The 27771-nt window shown below is 38.0% G+C and overlaps 1 protein-coding gene across 1 annotated transcript; it reads left to right on the top strand.

Moving 5' to 3' along the window:
• The first annotated feature begins 477 nt into the window (after positions 1 to 477).
• Positions 478 to 4567, top strand: LOC131856971 (uncharacterized). Its single transcript, XM_059208939.1, has 3 exons — positions 478 to 1490; positions 1815 to 2384; positions 4504 to 4567. The coding sequence occupies exons 1-3, from the start codon at positions 478 to 480 to the stop codon at positions 4565 to 4567; spliced, it is 1647 nt and encodes a 548-aa protein (XP_059064922.1).
• Positions 4568 to 27771: the final 23204 nt, after the last annotated feature.

Here is a 27771-nt window from a genome sequence, read left to right as displayed (position 1 = left end):
CGCTTCATTTAGATGGGGTAGCACATGAATGGTGGTACCATGGTCTAGTCACCTTGGGGCATCGGTCGATCACTACCTATGATGAGTTCACCAATAGGCTCACAGAGATATTCGAGAAAAAGGATCCAGAAGTGCATTTCAGAGAATTGGCATAACTTAGACAACATGGCACAGTCGATGCTTACATAGTTGAATTTCAAAGGCTTTCAGTAATGGTCACGGGAATCACCGAGAGGCAGTTGGTGATCCTATTCAGTGAAGGGCTTATGGAACCACTCAAGAGTTGGACTAAAGCTTTCGATCCACCCTCCTTACAAGAGGCAATGTAAAAAGCAAGAAATATGGAGTGGGCTGCTCCTAAGGCAAAAATTCAATTCAAGCCATTATTTCACAAAAAGGATAAAGGAAAGGGACCTCACCATAAGGAGTTCAAACATCATAACACTCATGTCACAAGGCTGGATCCAGAGACACTTAATGAACTCCGAAGAAAGGGGGTCATGTTTCCGGTGTAGAGAAAAATGGTCCCAAGATCATATTTGCCCAAAGGGAGTCAAAATTCATCAAATTGAATACTATTCAGCTGGAGAAAGTGATTCTGATTCTTCAGACCAGCAATTAGATTGTGATGACAGCGAAGTGGAAAGAGTTCCCGAAGAATTTGAAGGTGAAAGAGGAAGTGGGGGTACCTTGGCTCAACTTTCAATCTTTAAAAAAAATGAATCCTTCAAGGTTCGAGGGATGATTAAGGGGCAGCGAATAGTTGCTTTGATTGATACTGGAGCAATGCATAACTTCATTGATGAAGTGGTGGTGGCAAAGAAAGGGCTGCAAACAGAAGATTTTGAAGGCTTCAAGGTTATGGTTGCTGATGGGTTTCACATTTCTTGCACCAAGAAGATCCCAAATATGTCTATGCAATTGGGCAATTACGAAGTCAAGGATGACTTCTATGTAGTCAACATTGGAGATACGGATGTTGTCCTAGGCATTCAATGGCTGCATTCACTTGGAGAGATCTCCCTAAATCTGCAAACCATGGAGCTCAAGTTTCAATCCGATGGGAAGAAGGTGGTGTTAAGAGGAATGTCTAACGGTGGACCTCAGATCGTGTCATTCAAGCGAATGGCAAAGTTGATTCAGCATGATCAAGTTGAGTGGGCTGTGGAATGTATGATTCTCCCAGCAAGTCCAGTTGAAACAAAGAGGGACTACCCTCCTGATATCCAGTCCTTACTCACCAGGAAGAGTAAAGTGTTTGCTGATTTACCTCCTGGGCCACCTCCCGAACGAGGCTCAGAGCATGTCATAGAGCTCAAGGAAGGGGCTAAACCAGTTATCACAACTCCATATCGGTACCCTAAGAAGAAAAAGGATGAGACTGAGAAAAACATTAATAAACTCTTGGAGATGGGCTTCATTCGTCCAAGTAAGAGTCCTTTCGCTTCAGTAGTTGTTCTTGTGAAGAAGAAGGATGGTACCATTCGCATGTGTGTGGATTATCGTGCTTTGAATCAAAGCACCATAAAAAATTGATACCCCATTCCAAGGATAGATGAGCTCATAGATGAGCTACATGGAGCCAAGTTCTTCTCAAAGATTGATCTGAGGTCGGGCTACTACCAAATTCGGATGAGAGGGTCTAATGTTGAGAAGACAACATTTAGATGTCACTATGGTCACTTCGAGTTTTTAGTCATGCCATTTGGGTTGACTAATGCTCCTACTACCTTCCAGTCTTGTATGAACAAAGTCTTTCAGAAGCAGTTAAGGAACTTCGTGTTAATCTTTTTTGATGACATTTTGATCTACAGCAGGACATGGGAAGAACACCTCAAGCACATAGAGGAAGTGCTTAGCATCCTTGAATCAAAAAGTCTGTTTGCCAAAGAATCAAAATGTGAATTTGGAATGAAGGAGCTACTTTACCTTGCTCACATAATCAGTGCTGATGGAGTGAAGCTTGATCTCGAAAAGATCAAGGCAATAGTTGATTGGCCACCCCCAGAGAACTTGACTCATTTGAAAGGGTTCTTGGGTCTTTGTGATTTTTATAGAAGATTTGTGAAGGGCTATTCACATAATGGTTCTCCTCTTACTGACCTCGCGAAAAAGGGAGCTTTTTGTTGGACAGAAAAGGCTCAAACTACTTTTGATAAGTTTAAGAAGATCATGAGCTCTTGTCCAGTTTTGGCAATTCCAGATTTCTCCAAGCCCTTCGAGCTACAGTGTGATGCATCTGGAGAAGGTGTTGGGGCTGTTTTGATGCAAGACAAGCATCCCATTGTGTTTGAGAGCAGAAAATTAAGAGGTGTTGAAAGGACCTACTCCATCTATGAGAAGGAAATGCTTGCAATCATGCATGCATTAGCTAAGTTCAGACAGTATTTGGTTGGGAGCGAATTTGTGGTCAAGATTGATCACAATAGTCTCAAGCACTTCATGCATCAGAAGGATTTGAACGAGAGACAACAAAAGTGGGTGAGTAAGCTTCAAGCTTACGATTTTGACATTGAGTATGTCAAAGGGAAAAACAATATTGTGGCTGATGCTCTATCTAGGAGACCTCATTTGAGTTCATTGTGTGAGCTCACTGCTGATTGGAAGAACATGTTGCTCATTGATTATGCCAAAATCAGTTGGCAATCAGCATCATTGAAGGTACTTTTCATGATGAAAGGTACAAGGTGGTTGACGGGCTGATACACTACGAGGGTAGAATCTTTGTGGTGGCTGATTCTAAGCTCAGAAAGAAGATTTTGATGACATTCCATGACATTCCACTTGCTAGTCATCAGGGTTTCTTCAAGACATATAGGAAGATTCGGGGAAGATTTGCTTGGAAAGGGCTAAAAGGGGAAGTTCAACGCTACATCCAGGAATGTCCTACTTGTCAGATGAACAAGAAAGAGCACACTCTACCTATTGGTCTGCTGCAACCTCTTCCCATTCCCAACCAAAAATGGAAAAGCATATCAATGGACTTCATCACTGGGTTGCCAAAGGCCCAAGGCAAAGATTGTATCTATGTTGTAGTGGACAGATTGACAAAGTTTGCTCACTTCTTTGCCATCACGAGCTCTTTTTCAGCACCTCAAGTTGCAGATTTGTTTTTTCATGAGGTGTTTAGATTGCATGGGTTGCCGAAAAACATTGTGAGTGATAGGGACAGCAAGTTCTTAAGCACCTTTTGGCAAGAAGTCTTCAAGATGAGTGGTACGGTGCTTACTCCAAGCACTAGTTATCACCCCCAAACCGATGGACAAACAGAGATAGTGAACAAGTGGTTGGAAGGCTATCTGAGAAACTATGTTTTGGAGCAGCAAAGAGCATGGGTGAAATGGCTCCATATAGGCGAGTATTGTTACAATTCTTCCTTTCACATGTCAATAAGGATGTCTCCCTTCATGGCTTTCTATGGTGATGAGGCTCCTAGCTTTTCTGATTTGGTGTTTGGTGATAGCAAGGCCCCTCAAGCCAAGGATTTGTTGTAGCAAAGTCAAGACATCTTGAAATCTTTGAAGAACAACTTGTAGATTGCTTAGAATCAGCAGAAGATGTACGTTGATCAACGATGTGTTGAGCACTCTTTTGATGTTGGAGATATGGTTTATCTTCAACTACAACCATACAGACAGTCTACTCTCAAGAAGAGTGGAGCTGAAAAGCTCAAGCCTCATTTCTATGGGCCATTCCAAGTCATCAAAAAGGTTGGGGCAGTAGCTTATGAGTTGGAGCTACCTTCGAGTAGTAAAGTGCACAATGTCTTCGTCATTTTTGGCCTTGGGATGTTTTTGGAGAGATAAGTTCATTTCATTTAAATAATGTTATGTTTTAATGTTATATTTTAAAGTTGACCCCTTGGCCTAGCTTCATCACTTCAAGTTGTTTTAAAAGGTGGTCTTCAAGGGTGGACGCATCATGGAAGGGATTTAATATTTTCTAAGGTCTAAAATCTTGCTTATGAAAAGGGGTGCCAACTTTATGAAGAGAAGTGAATTAAAATAAAGGTTAATTAAGCTTTTAAAAGTGGCGCCATCTCTTGGAGGAAAATTCAAATGTGAAATTAGGGCACAATTTCTAGAAGCCTCTAGAGATCCCTTGTTAAGCTTATAAATGGAGGCCTCTTCCCTTCATTTGGCATCTTATGTCTATTGTAATGTTACTCTGTCGGAATGGTATTGGGGTTGCTTTGAGGAATGAATGCCTCCTAGCCTTGGCATTGCTTCTTGCTTGAAAGAAAGCAACTAGTGGTGATTTAGTGTAGTTGTGAGAGTTTGTAGTGGGGGATTGCATTGTAGCTTGAGTTGTGCTTGAAGTTCAGTTATTTGCATTTCATTTCATTTTCAGGAGTCGCGGTTAGCAGGGCAGATTTGTAGTTTCACTCATATATTTCAAAATAAAAACATATTCATTCTGGGTATTGCATATTTCCTCTTGCTTTGGCTGGGCGCTCCTTTGTGCAAATTTGCAGATTCTAATATGAAGTGATTTATTTTATAGAGAAGAATGGCCATTCTTGCCTGGCGTCACTGCTGGGAACTGCCTTGGGGTTCGCAATAAATAATCTATTGGGTTAATGTCTGATTTCTTGGTATTGGTTGGGTCGCCTCCTTCATAGGAAGCCATTGCTTTTGGTTTTGGGTCATTCGGACTAGTATTGAGAGAGTAATGAGAATTTTAGTGATTCCATGTGTTGCTGATTAAGCATTTCACGTGCAGGTTTGTCATAAATCAGAATATTAAGATTGATCCTTGAGTAGAATTTCTTGGACTTATCATTTTTGTTAAGCCCAGGAGAGCCTTCTATATTGTTACAACATTGTATAGTCTTAATCCTATGATCTTGGCAAGCATTTACTATCATATTGTAAGCTGAACAGTAGTACTAGCAGCATTTCTTCTCATTTTCATTTCACGCTTGTTATTTACATTTAATTCCATTTCTAAGTTCTTAGCGCTCCATTCCCACCCTGGGTTTGAAAGCACATGCTTGGTGTCGAGTTTTCCTTTCAGCAGTTGTAATTGTAAAGATCCTCTGACCATATGTTAGTCCATCTTGGGCACATTCTTGGTTAGAGTTGCTTTCAGCATGCACCAAGATCCTCTGACCATATGTTAGTCCATCTTGGGCACATTCTTGGTTAGTTACTTTCAAAATGCTTTAAGACCCTCTGACCATATGCTCACGCCTTGCCCAACCCGGGATCCTAGTGTACATTCTTGGTTAGAGTTGTTTTCCGCATCGTTTTGGTTTAAGTGCTAACCCTAACGGATGTGTGTTGCATTACTCTTTGTAATTGAAAAATTGAAAAAAATTGGTCTGGGATATTTCATGTTTCCAGATCGCATCGCATTTGGATCATTTTCCGGCAAGATATCGCTACCGGTTTTCATGACAGTTTCCTACAGTCCTTTGTTCCCGGTTGCCTGGACCTATTTTGGCGATCTATTGGAACCCCCTTCCGAAGCTTGCGGAGCCTTCAACATTGATTCCGATGTTCCTTGGCATGTGGCCGACCTTTTCTCGCAATCTACGTTTCATCCTTTGGATTTTCCAGAGGAATCTCTTGGCGAAGGCTGACCTTGTTATTTTACACGATAGGTCTTGTTCTTCAGGTTTTGATCCTTTTGGGCCGACTGGATCCTTTGGATTGATATACATAATTGTAATTGTGCATTAGAATCAATCAATCAGAGAATCAAGTAGCTAGACTGTGCATAGAAGATAGATCTCAAGATTCAAGGTCCCGGTTGTGACCTATTCTGTATGTTCTACCAAGCTCGTGAGCCGGTATGTTGTAATCCGGTTGTTACCGGTTGGTTGCAATCAATTTTCATGCAATAAAACAATCTATTCTGCATTGCCTCCATCATATCTTTGTGTTTCCATTATGTTTACTCTTGCTAACCAGTCTGGATTGATCTCTTTGAGGTCCCTCTTCTTCGGTGACTGCTTCATATATTCTAGCAAAATAATTTATAGATTCTTTCCATCATTTAACATGATGAGTGAAAATAAAATTACAACTCATTCATTCTAATTTATATGGGCCCTTACCAGTAACTTCTATTAGAAGATATAAATATTTTATGTTATTTGTTGATAATCATAGTTGATTGACTTGGATTCATTTCTTATAGAATAAATCTGATATGCTTTTGAAAATTTAAAGAAGTATTGTAATATGATTAAACACTAATCTCAATCTCAAGTTGGTACTCTTCCTGAAAAATAAGTTGGTATTGTCATCTTATCAATCTACCCAGACAGTTTTGATGACTATTAGATCCACCATCACCGACTACAACATATCTGATTTGTTCTGTCGACCAAGGAGCCACATGTCTTCAAAATCTTCGTCCAGATCAGATGGTCAAGGTCGGTCAAATTCAATGTGAACAATCGGGTTGCTCAAATCAATCAATCTTCATGCTGTCACTAACCTTTGTGTTATGTTGCACGTATCGGGTTAACAGTAAATCCTTATCTCGATCTACTCTGTCAACTGGAATTCTTATTCCTCATGTTCATCGTCATTCATACTGTCAACCTCTTTTTGTCAGCATAGGTTACTTTTATGCGAACCTCCCCTTTGATTTTCAATAACATACTGTCAATCTCTTATTATCGACATATGTTATCCCGATGATCAAACTCCACAGTGACGAATGCCATCGGAATAGGTTATTCTGAAATCACAACCAAAAGGTCATCTCTTCATTTTCCTCTATTGGCATAGCCTGGTCTATCGACATAGAAGAAATTTGTCATTCAGCCCTTGGTAGCTATTCCGATAGACCTCCTCAATCTCCTTGTCAACATAGCTATTCCGACACAATGATGTCGGAGTAGTTTACACTATCGGCATACTGCAAACTCGTTAAGCCGCCTTTGTCATCTAACCTGATAAGTGGCTCTTGCTTTGTTATCAGTATTGCTATCCCGATATGACAAAACACAAAGGAGACTCCAACATCAGCATAGTTATTTCGATCTAATAATGTTACAGTATAACTTGCATGTTATGCTGAGTGTAAGGAATTGAAACCATCTGCAACCTGCAACACTTGTTTCTATGCACTCTCCAATCTGCAACCTCTCTGGCATCCACTCAACAACACTTGTTGACGTCATTGACAATAATGTTAGCATCCCTCTCCCCTATTAGCCTCTCCACTTGAGAACGAAGCTTGTGCCTCTCATCATCGCATGTGCTGCCTCTCACCTCACCCCATCCCTGTCCTCTATGGCCATATCTCTCTCTGCCACCATGTTGTCATATAACCCATGTAGCTTGGTCAATGCGACGTCCAACTCTTTCTCACTATCTCTTTGGCTAGCCCCCTTTGTTGAACTCTCCCCCCATCTATGAACTCTTTTTAGTTACTCTATAAGCTTCTCTATATGTCGTTGTTGATGCTTTATGTCCTGAGCATGTCACTTTGCCTGGTCATCAACATCCACCCTCTACCGTCTCCTCTGCCACCTTAGTGGTACAAGAATAAGTACTACCACTACCTTCCCTCGCCTTCTTGATCTCTCCTCCTCTATCCTAGGCTCATCCACCTCCATGGCCTCTCCTCCTGCCTTTTCCCTCTCTCCATCCCACATCTCCTCCTCCCCTCCCTCATCCTCCATCATCTCCACATCCTCCTCCTCTATCACTTGAATCATCTCCCCTGCCCTCCTTGCAGCAATGGCTAATAGTCTACCTCCCATCCTCTCCTTCCCTCATCCTCCTAGTGCTAATCTCCTCCTGACACTCGTAGCTGGCAATCTTGATGCACCCACACATGTTGGTCTAATACTAGCCCACCAAGAAGGATATCTCGTTGTCACACCAGCATCGTGTACCCTATAAATTGGATCCCACACCACCTCCTCCATCTCCAACTAGTCTCGTCGCATCGCCTCCCTGTCTACTAGTTGACCCCATGCTCTCCCCTCTCTAGTCAATTGTGCTATCTTGTGTGGTGACCCTAGAATATCTTGTTGAATGCCAAACTATTGTTGCACCTTATTTGGTCTATTCCTCTCTATCATGTGGGCTTTGCATGCTGTGATGTAGGTCAGCATGAATCCAACTATATCCCTATATGGTATTCAAACTATATAACTCTCATCAATCTAGTCGAACAAAACTCTCTAGTAATCTACTATGTTCCTTACTCTATGTAGGGTCCCTCACCAGCTAAACACCACTGGCTCATCTAGAGCCTTATCCAATCTCTGCCCTACTGGACGTACTATCATGATATGCTCCCACGCCCATACTAATATCAAAGTCGAGAATCTTGTGCTCCTCTGCCCATGATAATTGATCATATGTAGCTCTCTGTAGAGCTTGACCAAAACTAGTGTCATGCATACCCTCATCGTCTATCAATGACGTCAACCACGATCTGCGCCATCCCCAATGAGAATGACCATTCTCCCCTGTCCGGCGTCAAAAATGCACTCACCAATGCACATACATATACATAAATGTACCTATCTGGGGTTGCCACATCTCGAGCTGCTATCAAAATCACAGTCCCCCTCTGCACTAGCACATTTGTCCTCCGCAACATCTATTATATTGTTGTGTGTCCAATATCCCTCATCACAACTTGTGCCCCTCTAATCAGGAGTCGTAGGATCCTATACATGTCCTCTGTCATCACAGTGATATTCCCCATCAGCAAATGGAATGTCATTGTATTCAGCCTCTATCGCTCCACATGCACTGTCAACATAGTCGTGTGTCCTAATCTGGGGCATCTGAGCCAAATACCCCAACCCTATGCAATATAGTATCTCCCACTCTCCTGCTCTGAAATCATTTGCCGATCTCAACACTTTCGACCTTCACTCTCAAATCTCCAGCACGTCGATCCTGAACTGCACAACCACCACAGACATCTGTCAGCTCTTATCATCCAAATATTATTTTTCTCTCTTTTTCCCTATCCTCACTTTTTATTGTCTCTTGTCCCAACTGGCAGAATCAACGATTCCACTAGTTCTTTCCTAGAATCTGCCCTTTTACAAAGCGTATTTTCTTTTCTTCTAGCAGATCCACTCTTCCACAAAGCTTATCTTCCAATCCACCACCCCCTTTTCTTTTCTCTGGAACTTCTACCAACTAACCCTCGCGGGTACGCCTATCCACTCCAAGCCCCTATTCCCAACCAGCGGATCCACACATCCACCGATTTTTAGCCTAAACATATCGAGAGATATTTGAATCCGCCACTTGTTTTTCTTACCTGCCCTTCTCTATCTCCAGATATGCTAACTCGCCCCCATGATCGCACAAATTTTTTGAATCCGCCAATTCCATATTCCTTTCTCTCGTATTTGGTGAATTCGCAAAATCTGTCGAACCATCGATGGATCCGCCCATCTATGATCAGATTTGCTCGACTACTTTTTTGGTCCCCTTTTTGTGAGACCAATGGAGCCATGTATCCACCAGTCTGTGCTCAAATCCATCGGACATGATCTCATGAATTAGAAACATTTTTCCCTATAGCTATCATTTATTGCATAAAATTGCAAGTATAGAGGCTGGCCAACAATACATACCCGTGGGTCTAGCCTTCGTCGATGTGCCAAACTCCTCAATACGTTCACTCGGTGCCTCAGTCCTCCTATCATAGTCATCTTTTCTCTTACTATAAATGGCTCAAAATCTCTCTAATTCTCTAAATTAAGGGTGCAAATGAGGAGAAAATTTGAATTTTTCCTTTTACAGGGTCCTCCAAAATCTTGATTTGCTCCCCATTTCTTCATCCGGGCTTTGTTTTTCATCTCGTTTGCACCAACAGTCTTAGTTTTTTGCCTCAATGCATCCCATGCTTTTCGTTTTTTCTGTTGGTTTCCAAATCAATAGATCCCTAAACCCTAAGGATTTAGCCACATTCCTATCAACAGGTCTAAGGCTCAATTTGGCCAACGAACAAGATTCAGTTGTTGAGACTGCAATCTTCTGCACTTTTGGCTCTACAAGACCAAGGCGGGTTGACCTCAACAATATCTTAGGATTTTATACTATCATATGGTTTGATATTGTTGCATTAAGAAGATATCTCAATGAAAATACACCAAGGAAGGACTTATAAACCCTTGGTTCTGGCTACAACCTTGGTTTTTTTCTTTGATACATGCATTGAGATCGATTTCCTAAGCTATCTAGAAACTACTACTACAAAAATATAATAGATGAAATAAGAATATAAAAGGTGAAATAAGAATGGTTCTGAAAACTTAAACTTGATCAGTGCCTGCCTAGGGTAAACAAAGTCCAACCTACAGAACATCAACACTTGCTATGAAACACACTTAATGCACATTTGAACATATTATAACTTGCATAATATGTTCTGAAAATCATAGCAGAATGACTAATACTTCCAATCAAACACATATTGCAGTAGTTCAAAAAATAGATTTTCACTCTCCTTGAAAGAGACCCAAATTCAAACTACACATTCCTACTGGAGGAAGACAAACTCATATATCATTAATACAAAAGTTCATACAATATGTGGACAGAATGTATAAGGCAATCAGAAAATGATCTTCATTTCATTAATCATCAAAATATCAGTTTACATTTCAAGGGGGCATCTGTAGAAAGGAAATGTTCATCAATCTTTTCATTCCTTTTGGCCTATTACATACTACTTAGCACAACTTTCCAAAATCCAATCTCGACACAATGGCCCTGAATTCCCTTTTATAACACCAAGGGAACAAAACAAGCTTTAGACTGATTGTGACACTTGTCAAAATCCTAACTGCTATATTTTACAAAATGCTACCAAGTAGCTCAAAATCTTTTTACATGTAGATCTTCAAAACTCATTTATTGCAGCTATTTGCAAGGATGTCAAGTGTAAGTTGGAACCGCGCCTTTGATGAAATCTATAAGACAATATGCTCTGCACTTGAACTGACCATAGTAATGATCAAGATCTTTGAAGCTAAATCAAGTGCACATTGGTTGGTACGAAGTAGTTGAGCATTTACATCGCTTCACCAAAAATGTCAACCTGCGAAGGGAGAAACAAAAAGGAGGATACCAAAAATAGATACAATCTCACCTACTCCTCTTCCTCAGGTTGCTCTCCTCCAAGGAGCAATTATGTTTATGCTATATATCTACATCATTTGTTGGCCATGCAAAAGACCTCAGACACTACAGTTTATTCATTGCCTCTCTAACTTTTGGAGAGGGCATGGTTACACACTCCAATGTAAATTTGTGGTAGAGACAATTAACATAAAAGATTTTGTCAATAATCATATGATAGGCATTCTCTTGATTGGGCCCGTTAGCTAATGCATCTAGGACTACATTAACTGTTGATGTGAAGTCCTCCTCCACCTGGCAAGATCTTTCATCTACCCCTCATCTATCAAAATTGGGGGAATGTCCCACTTCTGCAAGCCTCTGAATGATCCTATCTTCTCTGTCAGTGCCTTATTTTCCTCCTTCACGTGGGGAAGTTCTTTAATCAGTAAATTATAATGTTTCCACATGGTCCCCACAATTTAGGGTGCCTTGGGGTCATTTTTTATTGCTAAAAGAATTTCTTTTAATTGTTGACCCTTGGGAAACCAAGTATTTCTAATTGGTTGAAAAAAGGAAAAAATATCGTCAATCTGGTCAGATAATTGTGACACCAAGGAATAAGAGGTGCGGACCTCATCCAAGCGGCCTAGGACTCTGTTTGAAATCTGCAATATTATTTATTTCCTTATGTCCAAATAATTCTTCTCATCCTCTTCTTTTACTTTTTGTAATTCCTATGTCTTTTTTTCAAGCTCCTTAGGCTTGGGACCCACTACAGATGTTGAATTCCTTTCAACCAATTCAACCCTTAACTTGGCATTTTCAATGAATAATCTTCTATGATCAGCATTCAAAGCCACATGTAAGGCTTTGAGCCTCTCATGTTGCTTTTCCTTCTCTTCTATGACTAGCTTGGCAAAATGTGCAACATGCATTGACACAGTGGTTGCCTCTGATGCAGTTGTATCAACAAGAGTCCTCACAACTGTATCACCCATCTTGTGCTCCATCCCCCTCAAAACCACAGGCTTGTCTATGCTGGGAGCCTTAGACCACAAAGAAAAGGTTTTTATGCTTGGGTTGACCCCAGACCCATGCTCTTTGAATTCTTGTGCATAGACAAGGTCCTCATGTCTCATCACCTGATCAAGAACAAAAATCTTCTCAAGGTCCCATCCTGGTACTAAGAGGATGCCACTCTTCTTGACCAACTCCCTTCCTTCTTTGAGAGTGCACTTAATGCTATTTTTATCAAAATTTCTAATCTCTTCTTCAGATAAATCTTTAAGCTTAACTCTTAACCAAAAAGAATTGAATTCATCTAAATTAACAAAATTGTCATCAGACAAGAAATTTTTAGAGGCAATTACCCTCTCACCAGTGACCTCATCCTCAAGGATGACACTTGGGATGATTGCCCTATCCATATTTGCTAATACTTTTGTAGCTTCATCCTCTCTGAATGCATCATGGGGAGGGGAAGGAGGAGGTACACTAGTGTCAATTTCTTCTACCGTAATGTCAACAAAGTCAAAAATCTTTGCCTTTCCCTTCTCCACTTTCCTTACCACCTTGAGACTTGGTTGTCCTACTCCTTGAGTTTCCAATTGAGGTGTACCTTAAGAGTATTCACCTTTCAAAACTTCATTCCCCTTATACCTTACCGAGGAGTCAAATGTAGGCCTTTTTTTCTTCCACCCCACCAGGTTGTTTGGCCTGCGTTCGGGCCAACTCCTCTTCCATCAATTTATCAGAGTTTCTGACCTTGCAAGACATCCTAGCAAAGTCATTATGAATATTAGCACAAAATCCCTAGAATTCAGGGTCCTCGTCTTTCCTCTCCCTCTCCAACTTACTTAGGTAATTCCATTTCCTTCTCCTTTGCAAGGCCTCAGAGGGGTATGCATTTCTAATCACGTCTTCTCTTTCATTAAAATGGTGGGTGAAACCCCTCACCCTCAATTTATTTGTTCTAACATCATTTATGTAACCCTCTGGGTCATAATGCCTTGCTTGGCCTACTTTGAGCCTATAGTTATTTACAAGGAATTCTTGTACGTTATCAAGGGTGTCACACCCCACATTGAATTCATTATATGTTACCATTTGAGGAAGATGTTGCCCTTTTTTTTTTTGTTCTTATTTGGTTCTTTTCTAACCATAGCATCTGCCAAATGAGTTCAATGAATGCAAGCCTAGGTGTGACTATGATGGGCAGCATAAGAGGCGCTTGATTGCATCCATACACCCTTATTAATGTACAGTTGGAGTAAAAGAAGAAATCCCCAAAATTATGGGTAAAGGCACCCTTAGGATACTCAACATTATCAACCTTGGCACTCCTGACCCTTAAGGCCTTTATTATGTCTATTCAGAGCCTAGTTAGTTTGACTCCCATCATCATCAAAATCCTCATGACAAAAAAATCAAAGAATGTTTAGTAATCTTAGTATTTGGACCCCTTGTCCCACACTTGGGTCCATATCTGCACTAGCCAACTCTTATGTGTATTTGGCTAAAAACGATTCACCTTTAAGGATTCCTCCCACCTGGTCTTGTTCTGATAAACAATCACATGGAAAAATAATTAATAATGCTTAAATTTTAAACCCTCCTTAAGGTTCCTTGCATTGATCAAGCCCTCATGCAATTTCTCTTGAATAATCTCATCAAAATCATATAATTCATTTCTGTATGCATGCTAGATCTTTATTGCCATCATCATAAAATCTATTGGCATCACTCTTAGTCTGCAATCTTCTCCCAAAATTTGGTAGAAAGCATAGAAGTCTTTGTGAAATAGTCTTCAAAGAGGGTTAAATCAAGTGGTTCCATCTCTAAGTCCACCAGGTAGCTCTTTCCTCCTTTGAACAATTTCCTCAAAAAAAGAGGCAAAATCTTCTACCTATAGAAGTCCCCCTTGGCAAAATACTCCTTTTTTAACCTCTCCTTATTTATACTTTTAAGTGCACTCCTATCCAAATTAAAGCACTCTATTATAGCATCTTTTGATATATCTACTAATACATGGCCTATGACCGTATTAACTATCATTCTCTGATGATGATAGTTTTTAGCCAATTCCCTAATTAGCATTGGCTCCATAAATACATTTGGGACCTCCAATTTCCCTAGATTGAGCCTCTATGAGTTCGAGACCAGGATGGACGTATCTCTATTTCCATAAAAGTATTAGAATATATCCCATCCTCGGTCATTTGTGTGGACATCCCTGCATCCAGACTCCTGATCTCTGAATGCAGCCTTAAGGTCTTCCTGCATGATTGAGCCATGAAACAATTCAAGGAGGTCTCGATGAAGAATCCTTCCTTCTCTCTACTTTCTTTGTTCCATTGCTTCAAGCTGCTCCTCCACCTCCTCTAAAATTTCCTCAGTTGTCTTGGATGGAGCCAATAGAACTAAAGCCTCTGTAGATTGCTTAGATTGAGTGAGAGCTTGCTCCCTTTCTGCAGAGGTTTGTTTGGTCTTCTTGGGAACTATTGGTGTGGCCTTCCTAGCTGGGGTTTTCCTTTTCTTAGGCTTTGAGGCCCCTCCTTGTGGATTTGACTCTGAAGCAGGTGGATTTTCAGTTGAGGAAGCCTTTGCAGATGGTTTTTGGCAGAGGACTTCGCAGTCACTCCCCTTCTCTTCTGTGTAGGTTTCCTAGCTTTTGGGGGAGGGATTGGATCATCGGATGACTCCTCTTTAGTTGAGACCATAATTGTCTTGGTTACCCTCTTTCTTTTTGCTTTAGGAGGGTTTTCCTTGGGTGGAGCACTGGATTCAGCTTTAGGGGCTACACTGGCAGCAACAGGTGAGGTTGGGTTGACAACAGGCGCATTTGCAATCTCTAGTAGGGGTGAATTGTAGTTAGATAGATAGCATGGATAATTTCAGGGACAAAAGAGCTTGTCCTTGCAGCTTGTGCTTTTGCAGAGGATGAGGTGGGAGCATCTTCAGAGGAGGAGGCCATCTTAATGCTTCTAATATGGAAAGAAAAAGCACAATTCAAACAAACAGAGCCCTCGTGCACAACTAGGACAATAAACACATTTTTTTCTCCTAAAAACCCTCCCAAACAACAAAAAAAATAGCTTACAGAGTGAAAATTTATGGTTTTGCAAGTGGCTTACAAGTTTTCGGGCACAATTTAGTCATTCTAGATGCACTGGTGTGTTCTTCATTCGCCTTAGAATCACTCTGCTTACTCTTTGAATGTTGTGTGCTTGCAAATGCCTTCGAATTTTGCTTTTTATGGTGCATACATTGATCACCATTAATTCCTACGTGCATGATGGCCTAGGTTGGTGGCTCCAAAATTTGAATTTGACTGTTGATTACAGGGATAAATAGTTGAAATCACCCCTTTACTATCCTTCAATTGTTGACATGACGTGTAATAAATCACCCTTGGAAACCTTTGAAAACTTTGAAATTTTAAAGCTTTATTATCTCTTAAGTTTCTCTCTCGCGGGATACCGGGGAGAACTATATTTCTCATCCCTTGTTGCCACACATCAACTCTTTGAATTGGAGTGCTCTCCTGTAGGGAAAAAATCTTGCTCACTATCCACATACATCTCGCTATCCCACTATGTATAATTTTCCTCTTTAAAAGAATCCATTATTCTCGTGCTCTATACCGTGCCCCACCGATGCGGGATAGCAGGGACAACTATCCCCCTTTCTCTCTTTTATCTCGCATCACACTTCGCAGGCCTAATTTACCCTCACGGGGAAGAACATGTTCACCTTTCACATGTTCCCCACTACCCCCCGAGTCACCTTATTCAATTTTATGTATTTCGGCTTCTCTCTTCTTAATAGTCCTTGTTTCCATCACTGCGGGATGGTAGGATGTATTGAACTTCTTAACTATCTTTTCCTCACATCACATCTCTTCTTTATGCTTGGACCCTGTGGGGTATAAATCTCATATACCTTTGTCCCCGCAAGGGAATCATTTTTCAGTTTTTGCCACAAAGAAATCCCTACTGTCAATTTTCCTTTTGCTACGAGATAGTGGAGACATGTGATTTAATCAACACATTTCTCCCCGCATCGCTTCCTTTCTTGATCCTTGATCCTTGCGGGATATGAGTCTCCATTGATCGTCATTGTTTTTTCCAGCCCATGCGAACATTGCACTTCAGTGAAGAACTTATTGATATTATTCCTTTTTGTTGCTACGAGATGGTGGGGAGAACATACTTAGTCAACATTTCCATCCCTGCATCGCTATTCATTGACTCTTTTTCAATCGTGTGGGGTAGGAGCACCACAAATGATTCACTCATCCTGCTACCCCGCACGAGGTTCCTACATTCTTCCTCTTTTCACTATAGCCAAGAAGTTATTGGTAGTCTCGTGGGATAGTGGGGACCACTCAATTTCCTTCAAATTGTTAGCCCATAGTGCCCAATATCTCATTCTTTTACCCGTGCGGGGTAAATATTTTTTGGCCCTTTAATTTCACCTACTCCCTGTCATGCGAGGTAGCGGGGACAACTGTTTCCTGCTTATGTATTTAGCATGCAGCCTCAATAAACATAGTTTATGACCCTTGCGGGGTAAAGCCCTTAATGCAATTATTTAGTCCCCGTTATCCCATAGGGCAATCTTGTTTTCTTCACAACTGCGATAAGATGATACCATTTGAGATAAGTATTTCCCCTTCTACCAATTCATTTCTTAGCCTGCATGGGCAATTTTTCAAATATGAAGGTAGCACAAGGTAAGCACTCCCGTTAGCGATAATACTTCCCGCTGTCCCACATGGCCTGAGACTAGACATGTGACCGTCGCAGGGTAAAATTCTCCAGCATCCAAATGTTGATCCCGTAATCCCTGTAAATGTTATTGCAATTTCCAATTTAATGAACAAGTTATATGCAATATGGTGTATTTAAGATTTTGGTATTATGACTATGACAATAATATTGTTGTCTTTCTTTATCCAATGTCAATATCATAATCATGATCAATGTTACAGTCTGATAAACATATTCAGTTCGGAAAGCATAAATCAGATAATCTAATAGCATAGATGAGTAAACCAAAATAGAATAGAGGAGATTAACGGGTTAGGAAATTCTTATCTTGTAGAAGCTATTAATGCATTAACAATCCCGCGTGGCCAAAGACACTAGTGCTAACACTTAAGTAGACCTTTTACGCACGTGGAGATTTATAAAGGGTAAAAGGGGTTGTGACCAAGGGAAACACTAGAACATTTTGAACATTAAGACTTAGGCTTTGGGGACAAACATATTAAAGTCTGAAGTAGACACATTAAAGTAACCGTCTCGATAAGGAAACCTAACACGCGAGGCCGGTAAACTTACGACAGTGAACCCTTCAGACAGTTACTTAACATTTGGACATCGACCATTAATAGTCAACTGTGAAATATAACAAAGCCAGGGGAATACAAAGGTAGCCTTAGCAAATTTTAAAACCCTTCAAAAACCCTAGGACCCTAGGCTTTAAAACACACATGGAACACCCCCAAAAGTGAAAATTTGGCACCTCCAACATCTTCCTTGCTTTATACCCCCTTTTTCACCTTTTCTTCTTGCTTCAAACCTCCTTTTTTTCAATATGTTGCCCGAGCCCCTTTCTCTTTCTTGTTCACCGTCTTGAGGAGGCATCACCTATCCTATCTCATCTGACTAGTATTTCTGTCATATACGTCATGTTATGTTATCGATGTTTAATATTTTTTGTGAAACAACATTATTTTAATGACGTCTCAAAGATGAGAAAAATGTAGACACCTAAATTTGGTCATCATAATTTGATTGACTTTATTCTCATTTATTTCAATATGTAACAACTACTTAAATAATTCATTTATTTAATTAAATCTTTTTTCTTTAATGATATTGACTAAATTAATTAATTAACTTATTTTTCCCTCGTGGTCCCATTTGATTAAATAAATTTCATAATTTATTTAATTATTTTTCCCCCTCTTCCTTCAAAATAGATTCAATCCATAACCCACATGTTAAATTAAATAAATTTATTTAACTTAAATCCCTTTTCTTCCTCCATTTGGAATTAAAACCAATTTTTAATTCCATCCACTTATTCTCTCTCCACCCATCACATCCTCCTACATTTCCCAATTGCCTCCTAATCCTTCATTATTTTCATAATCATCCCTTCTAAACATGGGCACATTCCTAATCCCAAAGATTAGTACCCAAAGTCAACCCATTTCCATCTCGACCTTAAATGCCAAGTACTTTTCAGGAAGACCCTACATGGGTCTCTTCCCATTTTGTCCTTTCCAAGGAATAAAGAATTCCTTTATCCTTTCCCCCAAGTACCTTGGAGTGTGAGGACAAGAAATGCCTTTATTCCATCAACCACATTGTCCTCTCACCTTCTCAGATGTTGACACATGTCAACCTCACAATGGGTGTGAGAACCCTAAGTCTTCCCATCCCTTGGATCTTCACTTTTGATCCTAGCCATTCGTTTGGCCAATTCCAACACTTAACTAAAAACAATCCTCATTCTTCCATCATGCAATCTAAAATTCACAACACTTGAGCATTTTTTCATGCCATCTTCATGCAAGTTTGAGCAATCTTGGAGCTACCATACCATGATGCTATCAAATTTGTGAGCACACATCCTATACTCAAGCAAAATGCCATATTATTGTGTCAAAAGGGGTATTCAATAACATTGATTTTGCTTAGATTTACTCTTGTTTTATGTTGTTTAATCTTCCTTTTGTGTCAATTCATGATGTTATCTTAGCTTGTGTGTTTTGGGCATTTTCATTGCTATTTATGCTCTTTGAACTCACTTTTTAGCATAAACACCTATTCAAATTTTCATGTCAAGTGCCTAACTTTGTTTTTTCTAAAGTTGCATTTCCACTTAAGGGCCTATTTTGGACCCCCATAATCTTGTTTTAACACATTAATAAAAAAATTGCAACATTAAAACTTTAACTACTCTCCAACTTTGTAATATAAACTCCCAATTTTTGTATCTTTCATTAGAGCTAGAGGAGGGAATTGTCTGAATGAAATCATTCTTACAAGACCAAAAATCAAGGAAAAACAAAAGGAAATTAAAGAGAATCATTTTTATTTTTGTATGTAGGGTTGTTTGTGCATCCAGATGCTCTTGGATCAAACAACCTAGGTAAAAAAGAATGTTTCAAGAGTGAAGCTCATAAACATTCAAAAATAGTGTGCTCAATTTGGATCCACCATTCTTCCTTATCTTCTTGAATTTTCTTCTTCACCTTTATATGCAACTTTATGTCTCTTCCTTCTTTCATCTTTCATCTCCTTCTCTTGGCATTTAATCCACTATAATCCAATCTCCACCAAAGTGCATATTTCCATTTCATCTCATCATCCTAAACATTTGAATACAAGTTATCATCATCTTCATCATCAATAAAATTGGAAAATTTTATATTTAACTCTATTGTATTTGCAGGATCTTCTTGACTGTCTTTTGCTATATCTTGATGAATGTCAAATACAACAACTTTTCCCAAGTATTGCATTCCTTTAAAGATAAATTCTATGCTACAATATCATTATTTTCTTCTTTCGTATCCTCTTGTATGAGGATCACTTCTTCAGTTCCATATTCATTATACTCTATTTCATTCCTTATTGCATCTTCCTCCATACTTGCACATGAAATATCACAACAAAATTAATGAAAATCAAAAAATTTGTTCTCCTGTTCTTATGATATATCTCCCTCAAATAGCTTATTCAATTTAATTTTCTTCTCCCAATAAGAGATTGTCTTCATCTTCACCAATATCCTCATAAAAAATGGGACCATCAATACTAATGATATCAAATTGCAAATGCCTTTTGTATTCTTCATTTCTTGCAAACAACAAAATATTGGATAAAATAGAGTCTCCAGCATCACCATTCTTCTTTGCATCCTCTTCTATTGCAACTCTATCCTTGCATGCATCCTTATTATCCACTATCTTCATGTCTTCAAGAAGATATACTTATGTTGTAACATCATTGTTTATTTCTTGAAATCTTTCTTTAGGGTCAACAATAAGCATTCCCACATATTTCTTCGTCACATTTCTCTCCTTGACCATGTCATCTACTTGAAATTATTTAGTATAATCACTTTCATCTTTAGTAACTCTATTTTGCATTGCTTCTATTCTATCCAATATCAAATAGATGTTTGTCATCATATTAAAAAAATTATTTCCTTGGTATTGCTCCATAGCTATCCACACAACTCACCTCTTCAAGAGAATATTCATTCTTTTTTTTTTTTTTAATTCATCTTCACTCTCAACTATCTACAATAAATTCACTCACATTCAATAACCATCCTCTACCAACAAAAATTCTAGAAGATATAACTCTCAAGCTTCCTCTACCCACACTCTCTTAGTGAAGGAACTTTTTACACCCTTTACATAGCCTAATATCTAATAGAGGTTATCCAACTCAATATCATCCCCTCAATACCTCTTAAACAACTTATCTCAACACATCTCCCAACAAACTACCCACTTTGATACCATTTAATGTAGATCAACAATTTTGAATCCAAGAGTGGATTGTCAATTGTTGCAACAAATTCAAACACAAAACTTTATCTTACAAAATACAAGATTTGTAGCAAAAAGCATAAACAAGAAACCCATTTATTTATAGTTCACAATACATGAAGAAATCAGTAATAGATACATTCTTGAAGACGAATGGTAACACTAGCTACAAAAAAGAAGTTAAATTTTCTTCAAAAACCTATGTGAACATGAAGAAAACACATTAAATAATAGCTACAAGAAACATAAATTTCATCCCTTTATCTATGTGTATGCTCCTCCTAGTTCCTACATTCTTGCTCCTATCTTCCTTCTCTTTTCTCTATTTTACCAATTCCAACATATCAATTTTCTCTCCTTGTATGGAAATTCCACTTCATCAAATACCAATAATTTTTTATCTGATTTTTCCATCCTTGGGCATGGGAATCCTCCCAATTTCACCTGCATACGAAACTAATAATTAATATTTTCTAGCACCACAATTGTCTTGCCCAATCTCCTCACCTTCCACTCTCTCCTTCACCAAGTGTTTGGGGTTGTCCATGCTCAAAATAGGTAAATAAATTCAAATTCCATTGGCTCCAAAATATGCATTAAATAGCCCATTCATGCTTGGGCATGGGATTTTGGCTTCCATAAAATATTTGAAAATATTAATTAAATATTATAACATTAAAATTTTGAACTATTGTCCAACATTGCAATATATATTAGCAATTTTTAAATACTTTCATTAGAGTTGGAGAACATCATTGCTTGAATGAAATCATGCCTATAAAAAAAAATGAAGGAAAAATAAAAACAAATTAAAGAGAAACTCAATAATTTTTTGCGGATATTTTTTTCAAGATGATTTTCTCTAGGATGCACTCTTTTGAGAAACAAATAATAGAGTCATTTAGTGGCGATGATAATACATGATTATATCTTACATCATCCATATATTCAATCTAGATGTTTTTGTAGGGCCCTACCTCGTGTTGACTAATGCAACCCAAATTCCTTAAGTACATTTCATTAATTACTCGTTAGATAAATCCGAACTTATAGAGGAAGTAATTATGATTTGTCAAGTTGAAGATATTATTGGTCGCATTATTAAACCTTATGGAAAAAGTCCCCCCTCTCCAAACAACAAGATGTGAACACGTTCAAATAACGAAAGGGATTGGATTTTAAATTCAGGGTTGTACTCTAGTATTGTTACCTAGTTTAAAGACTCTTATAATTCTCTAACTCTTCAATGCATTTTATAAATCTAAAATAGATTATTGTTGCTTTATGGAAATTAGAACAATGACTATCCAATCTAGCTAAAGCTAATGTTTTATAGTTGATTAAAATTCATGGGACACCATATAATGAATCAACTTGATTTAACAAGATGTAAGAAACTATGTTATATATATATATATGATGATTTGCTAACTTGTTTGTGTCTCCTATGGTAGATAGTAGCAAGAACGGTGGGTAGAACTTTCAAGTGTTAGCATTATAACAGACAAGGGGAGATTGTTGGCATTTCAATAAGGATATTGAGAAGGTTGTTGATGATTATGGATATAACTGATTAAGGATGTTTACTGTCTTAATATTATTATTTTGTCATTGATATCAAGAAATTGATTTTCTAATTCAGTATGATGTTGCCATATCTTAAGAAGTATGATTTGATGAGTATAAAGATGTCGGTAAAAGACACAGAAAGATTGTGATGAATAAGGGGAGAAATAAGTTATTCAATGGGCAACTATTACCGAGTTAGACAATGATGAGATCATGATGTTTAGATTGTTTTGATATCCTACATATGTTGTTGATTGTAAGGTTAATACTATACTATGTTACTGAGCAAAGAACCTAGTCGGTAAACCCTAAGGAACCTAGTTGGTAAACCCTAAGGTTATCGCTATCGGTTAATGAAGGTGGAAGGTCTACCGAGTGAAGTTTAGTATTTACCGAGTTGCAACTGAGCTCTAACAGAATCCATTAAATGATTAAAAGCGTTGTTTAATGAAGGAAGCTAATGAGCTAGAATTGATTAAATGATTGGTATGTCGTGCATGAAGTTTGTTAAAGAATCTATGGCAATGGAAGATCGACAGAAAGATCTACAGCTCAAATTGAACCACAATACCTTAGCAAAAGTTCCAAGAAATGTATGCAAGTTCCAAGGCGAGGTAAAACGTTTTCAGATCGAAGGATACATTGAACCTGGTCAAGTTTGAAGATCTGATGGCTATGATTAATCATGGGATATGTGATCAAGGAGATTAAGCGGTTAGCAAATTGTTTATAAATAAGGAACTGTTGATAAACAATGCATGCGGGCAAGTGTAAGCACAGGGATGCTACATAGTGATTACCGAGCACAGAAGCTTGAAGACCTGTTTGATTAATAGAGTATAGAGCCCAGCAGAGGGACAAGATAAGTCCTATGACTAGATTGTATTGAGAAAATAAGAATTTGCTTTAGCATTTTAGATGCAAAGTTGCAGATATATTTTTATTACTGTTATTTTGTGAAGTGACAGAAAATCTCTTAACCGAGTGGACTTAACCATCTTATTTGTAAAACCCTCTAGCAAGGTAACATTCTGATTGAGTGTTTGAAACCCTTTAACAAGGTCACCTCTAACAAGGTGAAGATCCTAACAGATATGAGGGAAATCCCTTAACCGGTCACATCTAGCAATGTGTTTGTAATCTTTAACAGGATTTGCTTTTAACTGAGCATACTCTAGAAGAGTATATTTCTTAGTGGGTCCGAAATCCCATAGTGGTTTTTCCCTATTTGGGTTTCCACGTTAAATCTGGTGTTATGAGTGTTGTTATGATTATGTGTTCTTAAGGTTGCATGTTTTACAGTTTTGATTACATATATCTGTTTAAGCTACCGAGGTTGAATCTATTGTTTTTATGGAAGATTAAGTTTGTATGATTCACCCCCCCCCTCTCATCTTGTTAGCTTGGCACCTGTACTTAACAATTAGTATCAGAACTATCATCAAGAACTCCTAAGTAATTGTATAGGATGAAAGACAATTTCAATTAGGTGTAGATAGCTGTAACACTAGTCAAGATAAAGGTGAAGCAATAATTAAGTAGCAAAGATGAGTTAAATATGTTCAAACATGTAGGTGATCTATCAATAATTATAATTAAAAAAATTACTTAGAACACATAATGATTTTTTACTAGTAGGACCTAATCATGTCCGTATATTGGATCCACATATATTTGCAATGATGACTAATATGTAGGGACATTATGCCAAGGAGAGATAGAACCATTTAGACCTAAAGGAAACACCTCTTTGTAAAGTATTATTTGTGAGCCCTATTTGGCCTAGAAGGTAATTAGCGTTTATTGCAAAATGTCCTTGTTTAATTGTGCTTTGAGGGAGTTAATATTGTGGTTTTTCTATACAAAGTTTTGTAGGGTTTCATTAGGTATGAAACCATGTAATTTAAGTGTTAAAGTGGTTTTTAGGGTTGGGAACCCTTACGTGAGTTTGAATTACAGATTTGGCCTTGTTTGGGTTTTATAAAGGTGTTGAAAGGTCAAAGTCATGGTCCTTTATGCAAAAAATAGACTGCTAAGGTCTATAACTATGAGAAAGGTACTTATTGGACATATAATATTACCCTTTGGTCATGATATGACCCCTCAAAAGACCTCATAAATGAGGCTAACAAGTATGAAAGTCGGGATGGGGGTGGAAATATTGATGGAGTGTTTAGGTGCATGTTCCCCTCTTTAATGTGGAAATGATCCTCATTAATGGAGTGAAGTACATTCCAAACCTCCCTATCCAAGCCTTCCGAGTTGAAACTCCTTTATATGGGGTTTGTGAAGGAAGAGTTGGGTGTTACCACTTCTCTTTTTGGATAATCTTGGTTAAGTTTTGGGAGGAGATAAGAGATTTGGGAGAAGGATGGAAAGACGATATATAGTTTGAATGTGGTCTTAAATGAGAGCAAGTATTTGAGAAACCAAAGGATGATGCAAAGTCAATTGTGCAATTATGGCTAAAGACCTAAGAAGTTGCACTTGAGGCTAAACCACAAACTCAAGACGAGTAAAGTGAAGAGGATAGTACTAATAATTCTACAAGCTCTAAAAAAGAACCTTCACCTCAACTTTTGAGGACGTCCACTCAGGAGAAGCAAACAAATGATACAACCCACATGTTTTTAAATGTATTTTATGTTTGAGTACTAAGACTATTGAGCCTAGAAATATGAAAGAAGCAATGGAAATCAACTACAATAAATCATTAAAAAGGGCCACAAATGAGGTAGTTGCACTAAAAATAAAAACATGGGATTTGGTCAGGTCGCTTGAGGGTCAAAAACCTATTGGATGCAAATGGGTTTGCAAGAAGTTCAATTCAAATGGTAAGGTGGAAAGGTACAAAGAAAAGTTGCTTACTAAAGGTTATTCCCAAGTTGACGGAATTGATTTTAGTAAGGTCTCTTCTCCAATTGCAAATCTTTCATCCATTATATTTCTCTATCTGTTGAGAAAGTGCATGTGAAGACAACTTTATTGCATGGTGATCCAGAGGGAAAGCTCTATTTTTCATAACTAAAGCACTACATTGAAAGGATAAGTAATTTTTTCTTTGCAAGTTGAAGAAATCCCTTTATAGTTGCAAACAATCTCCTAGAATGTGGTACGAAAAAACTGATTCATATGTTTTGGGGTTGAGTTTTATCAGGTTTAAGTTTGATTATTGTGTTTATTAAAAATGAGATCCTAATCATTGTATTATTATCACTTTGAATGTCGATGATATGTTGTTATTTGGTAACAATAATGGCATGATTAAGACTTAAAATCTTAGCTAACAAAAAACTTTGGTTTAGTCCAAGGAAATATGTTTACTTCGTTTTATAATGCTTTAGCATAGAAAACACCAAATGAGCAAGTTTTCTCATTTCTTTGGAATCAAATCTTTTAGTTGAGTAATGTTCAATGTTAATGTAGTTGGAAACCTCATGTATTCTATGGTTTGTAGCAAACCAGACATTGCCGAAATAGTAGGAGTCTTGAGCAAGTTTATGGTTAATTGTCATAGAGATCATTGGGTTATAGTGAAAAGGACTTTAGATATCTATAGGGTACTTTAGTACTCTATTTTCTATTAGGTATCATCATCATCTATATCTTTGGCAAGAATATCTTCATCATCCCCATATTTATCGACATGGATTGTGTCAACATCATCACTTCATCAACAACTAGGCCAAACTTTGTTAGTAGGCAATGGGAAACTTCTACAATAGGGGCCTTCTATAGAAATGTAAGTTATAGTTTGGGAAGAAGCACAAAGTTATGGTTTCTTTATCCACTATAGAAATATAGTGTATCCTAAACTATTCATGTGTATAAGGCTACATAGATTTAGACACTAGTTTATGATGTTGGGCTAAGTCAAGGAGCAATTACAGTTTACAATGACAATCAAAGTGTCATCAACTTACCAAGGAACTCAACCTTACATGCCGACACACAGTACAATGATGTTTAGTATTTTTTGTTTGTGACATATAGGATGGGAGGGTGATCATAGAGGAAGTTGATACTATGGATAACAGTGTACATGCTTTGACAAAGCTAGTAAGCACAAATAAGTTCAGATAGTGCAGTGAGTCTATTGGCCTCTCAACTCCTAGTAGACAATTTACAAATTATTGGTATTTGTCTTTTGCTCTTGCAACATATACAAGTAGAAGAAAGTTGGGATAGGTGGCATACACCTTACAATCCTATATTCATTTATTTAATTAATTCATATTTATTGTGCTCTCAGTAAAAATGGCATCCCATTTTCAAGTGGCATTCTTCTCAACATGTAATTTAGCCTATGAGTATCAATGTCATGAGGATGTGTAATAAGAGCATCTTGTGAAATTCTAGGATGCATCAGAGATTCTAAGAGCATATCATGGCACATGTAAAAACATGCAAGAAGGGAGTTACTAGTGCACTATCACTTTCAACCCACCTATAACACATGTAAATGACACATCATAGAGATTCTTATAAATGAAATAAATGATAAAATGGAGTGCCCAAGTTTTCTAGGGAGGTTGTGACACATATGATGAATATTCTATTATTAGCACATTGACCCAACATAAAGCTGGGAAATGAAATTTATGCCTTGGATTTAGGCACCACTTTGGGACCCATGGCTTTGACACATATTTTCTATAAACCATTCTTTATATGTTGTTTGGATTCTCCTATTTATATGGTGCTTGAAATGGAGATATAATCATGTGTATTTGTAGGTACAATTACGTTGCCAAATTTTGTCTAGACTTCGTGGTGATGATCTTGTATAAAGGCTTACATCTATGATTGTATTGTAACCATTGTTGTCGTTGTGAATTCAATTGGTTCAGAGACTTGAAGGTTGGGTTATTTTTTTAAATTAGTTTTCCCAAGATAAACACTATCTAATCCACTCTATGTTTTATTTCTTTTCTACAAACTATGTAAAAATTTTATTTTTAGCACTAATCTCATAGAATCATGGAAGTTTTATTAAACTTCCTTTTTTTAAACTTGTAAATGGATATTTTTAGTCATTGTGAAGGGTGCAATTTTTATTGAGAAAATCATCCTCTTGATGTACAAGGACACAATTGATATGCATCACAAACCATTCGATACTTGCACTATGCTTATGTTCTCAAATGTTGCATCTAGTGGATAGAAAGTAAAAAGGTCAAAATGTGACTAGAGGGCTGACCACACAAGGATGGAGGCACATTACCATCTTGAGTTCGCTTCACATTTAAAGATGGTACATTACTTGAGAGGCACAAGATCATAATTTTTCCCTTTTGGATCAAGAGTGTTTATGCACTTATAAACAATGTGTATGTCTCAGTCCATAGGAAAGACATTGTAACTATGACTAGTGAGTATCTCTTGATCTATGATTGGGATTTTGTATCTATAGATAGTATGTATCCATTCAAAGATGAACTCTTACATTGTGGATAGTATGTCTAGGAATAGTTGAATATGTTTCTGTAGACACTTAAAAATGGTCAACGCTTGCGAGGTCATACTTTAACATTTGCGCATTGCCTCATTTTAGGTTTTTGC

The sequence above is a fragment of the Cryptomeria japonica genome, chromosome 7 (genome assembly GCF_030272615.1).
Source record: "Cryptomeria japonica chromosome 7, Sugi_1.0, whole genome shotgun sequence".
In the NCBI taxonomy this organism is placed as follows: domain Eukaryota; kingdom Viridiplantae; phylum Streptophyta; class Pinopsida; order Cupressales; family Cupressaceae; genus Cryptomeria; species Cryptomeria japonica.
This window is presented reverse-complemented; position numbering and strand designations above follow the sequence as displayed.

Bases quoted from the DNA above. Each gene is read 5' to 3' on its own strand.
- LOC131856971 (XM_059208939.1), top strand. From the start codon at position 478: ATGAACTCCGAAGAAAGGGGGTCATGTTTCCGGTGTAGAGAAAAATGG. The intron at 1,491-1,814 runs GTGTGTGGATTA...TTTGATCTACAG, and splicing joins AAGGATGGTACCATTCGCAT to CAGGACATGGGAAGAACACC. The intron at 2,385-4,503 runs GTATTTGGTTGG...TTTATTTTATAG, and splicing joins GCATTAGCTAAGTTCAGACA to AGAAGAATGGCCATTCTTGC.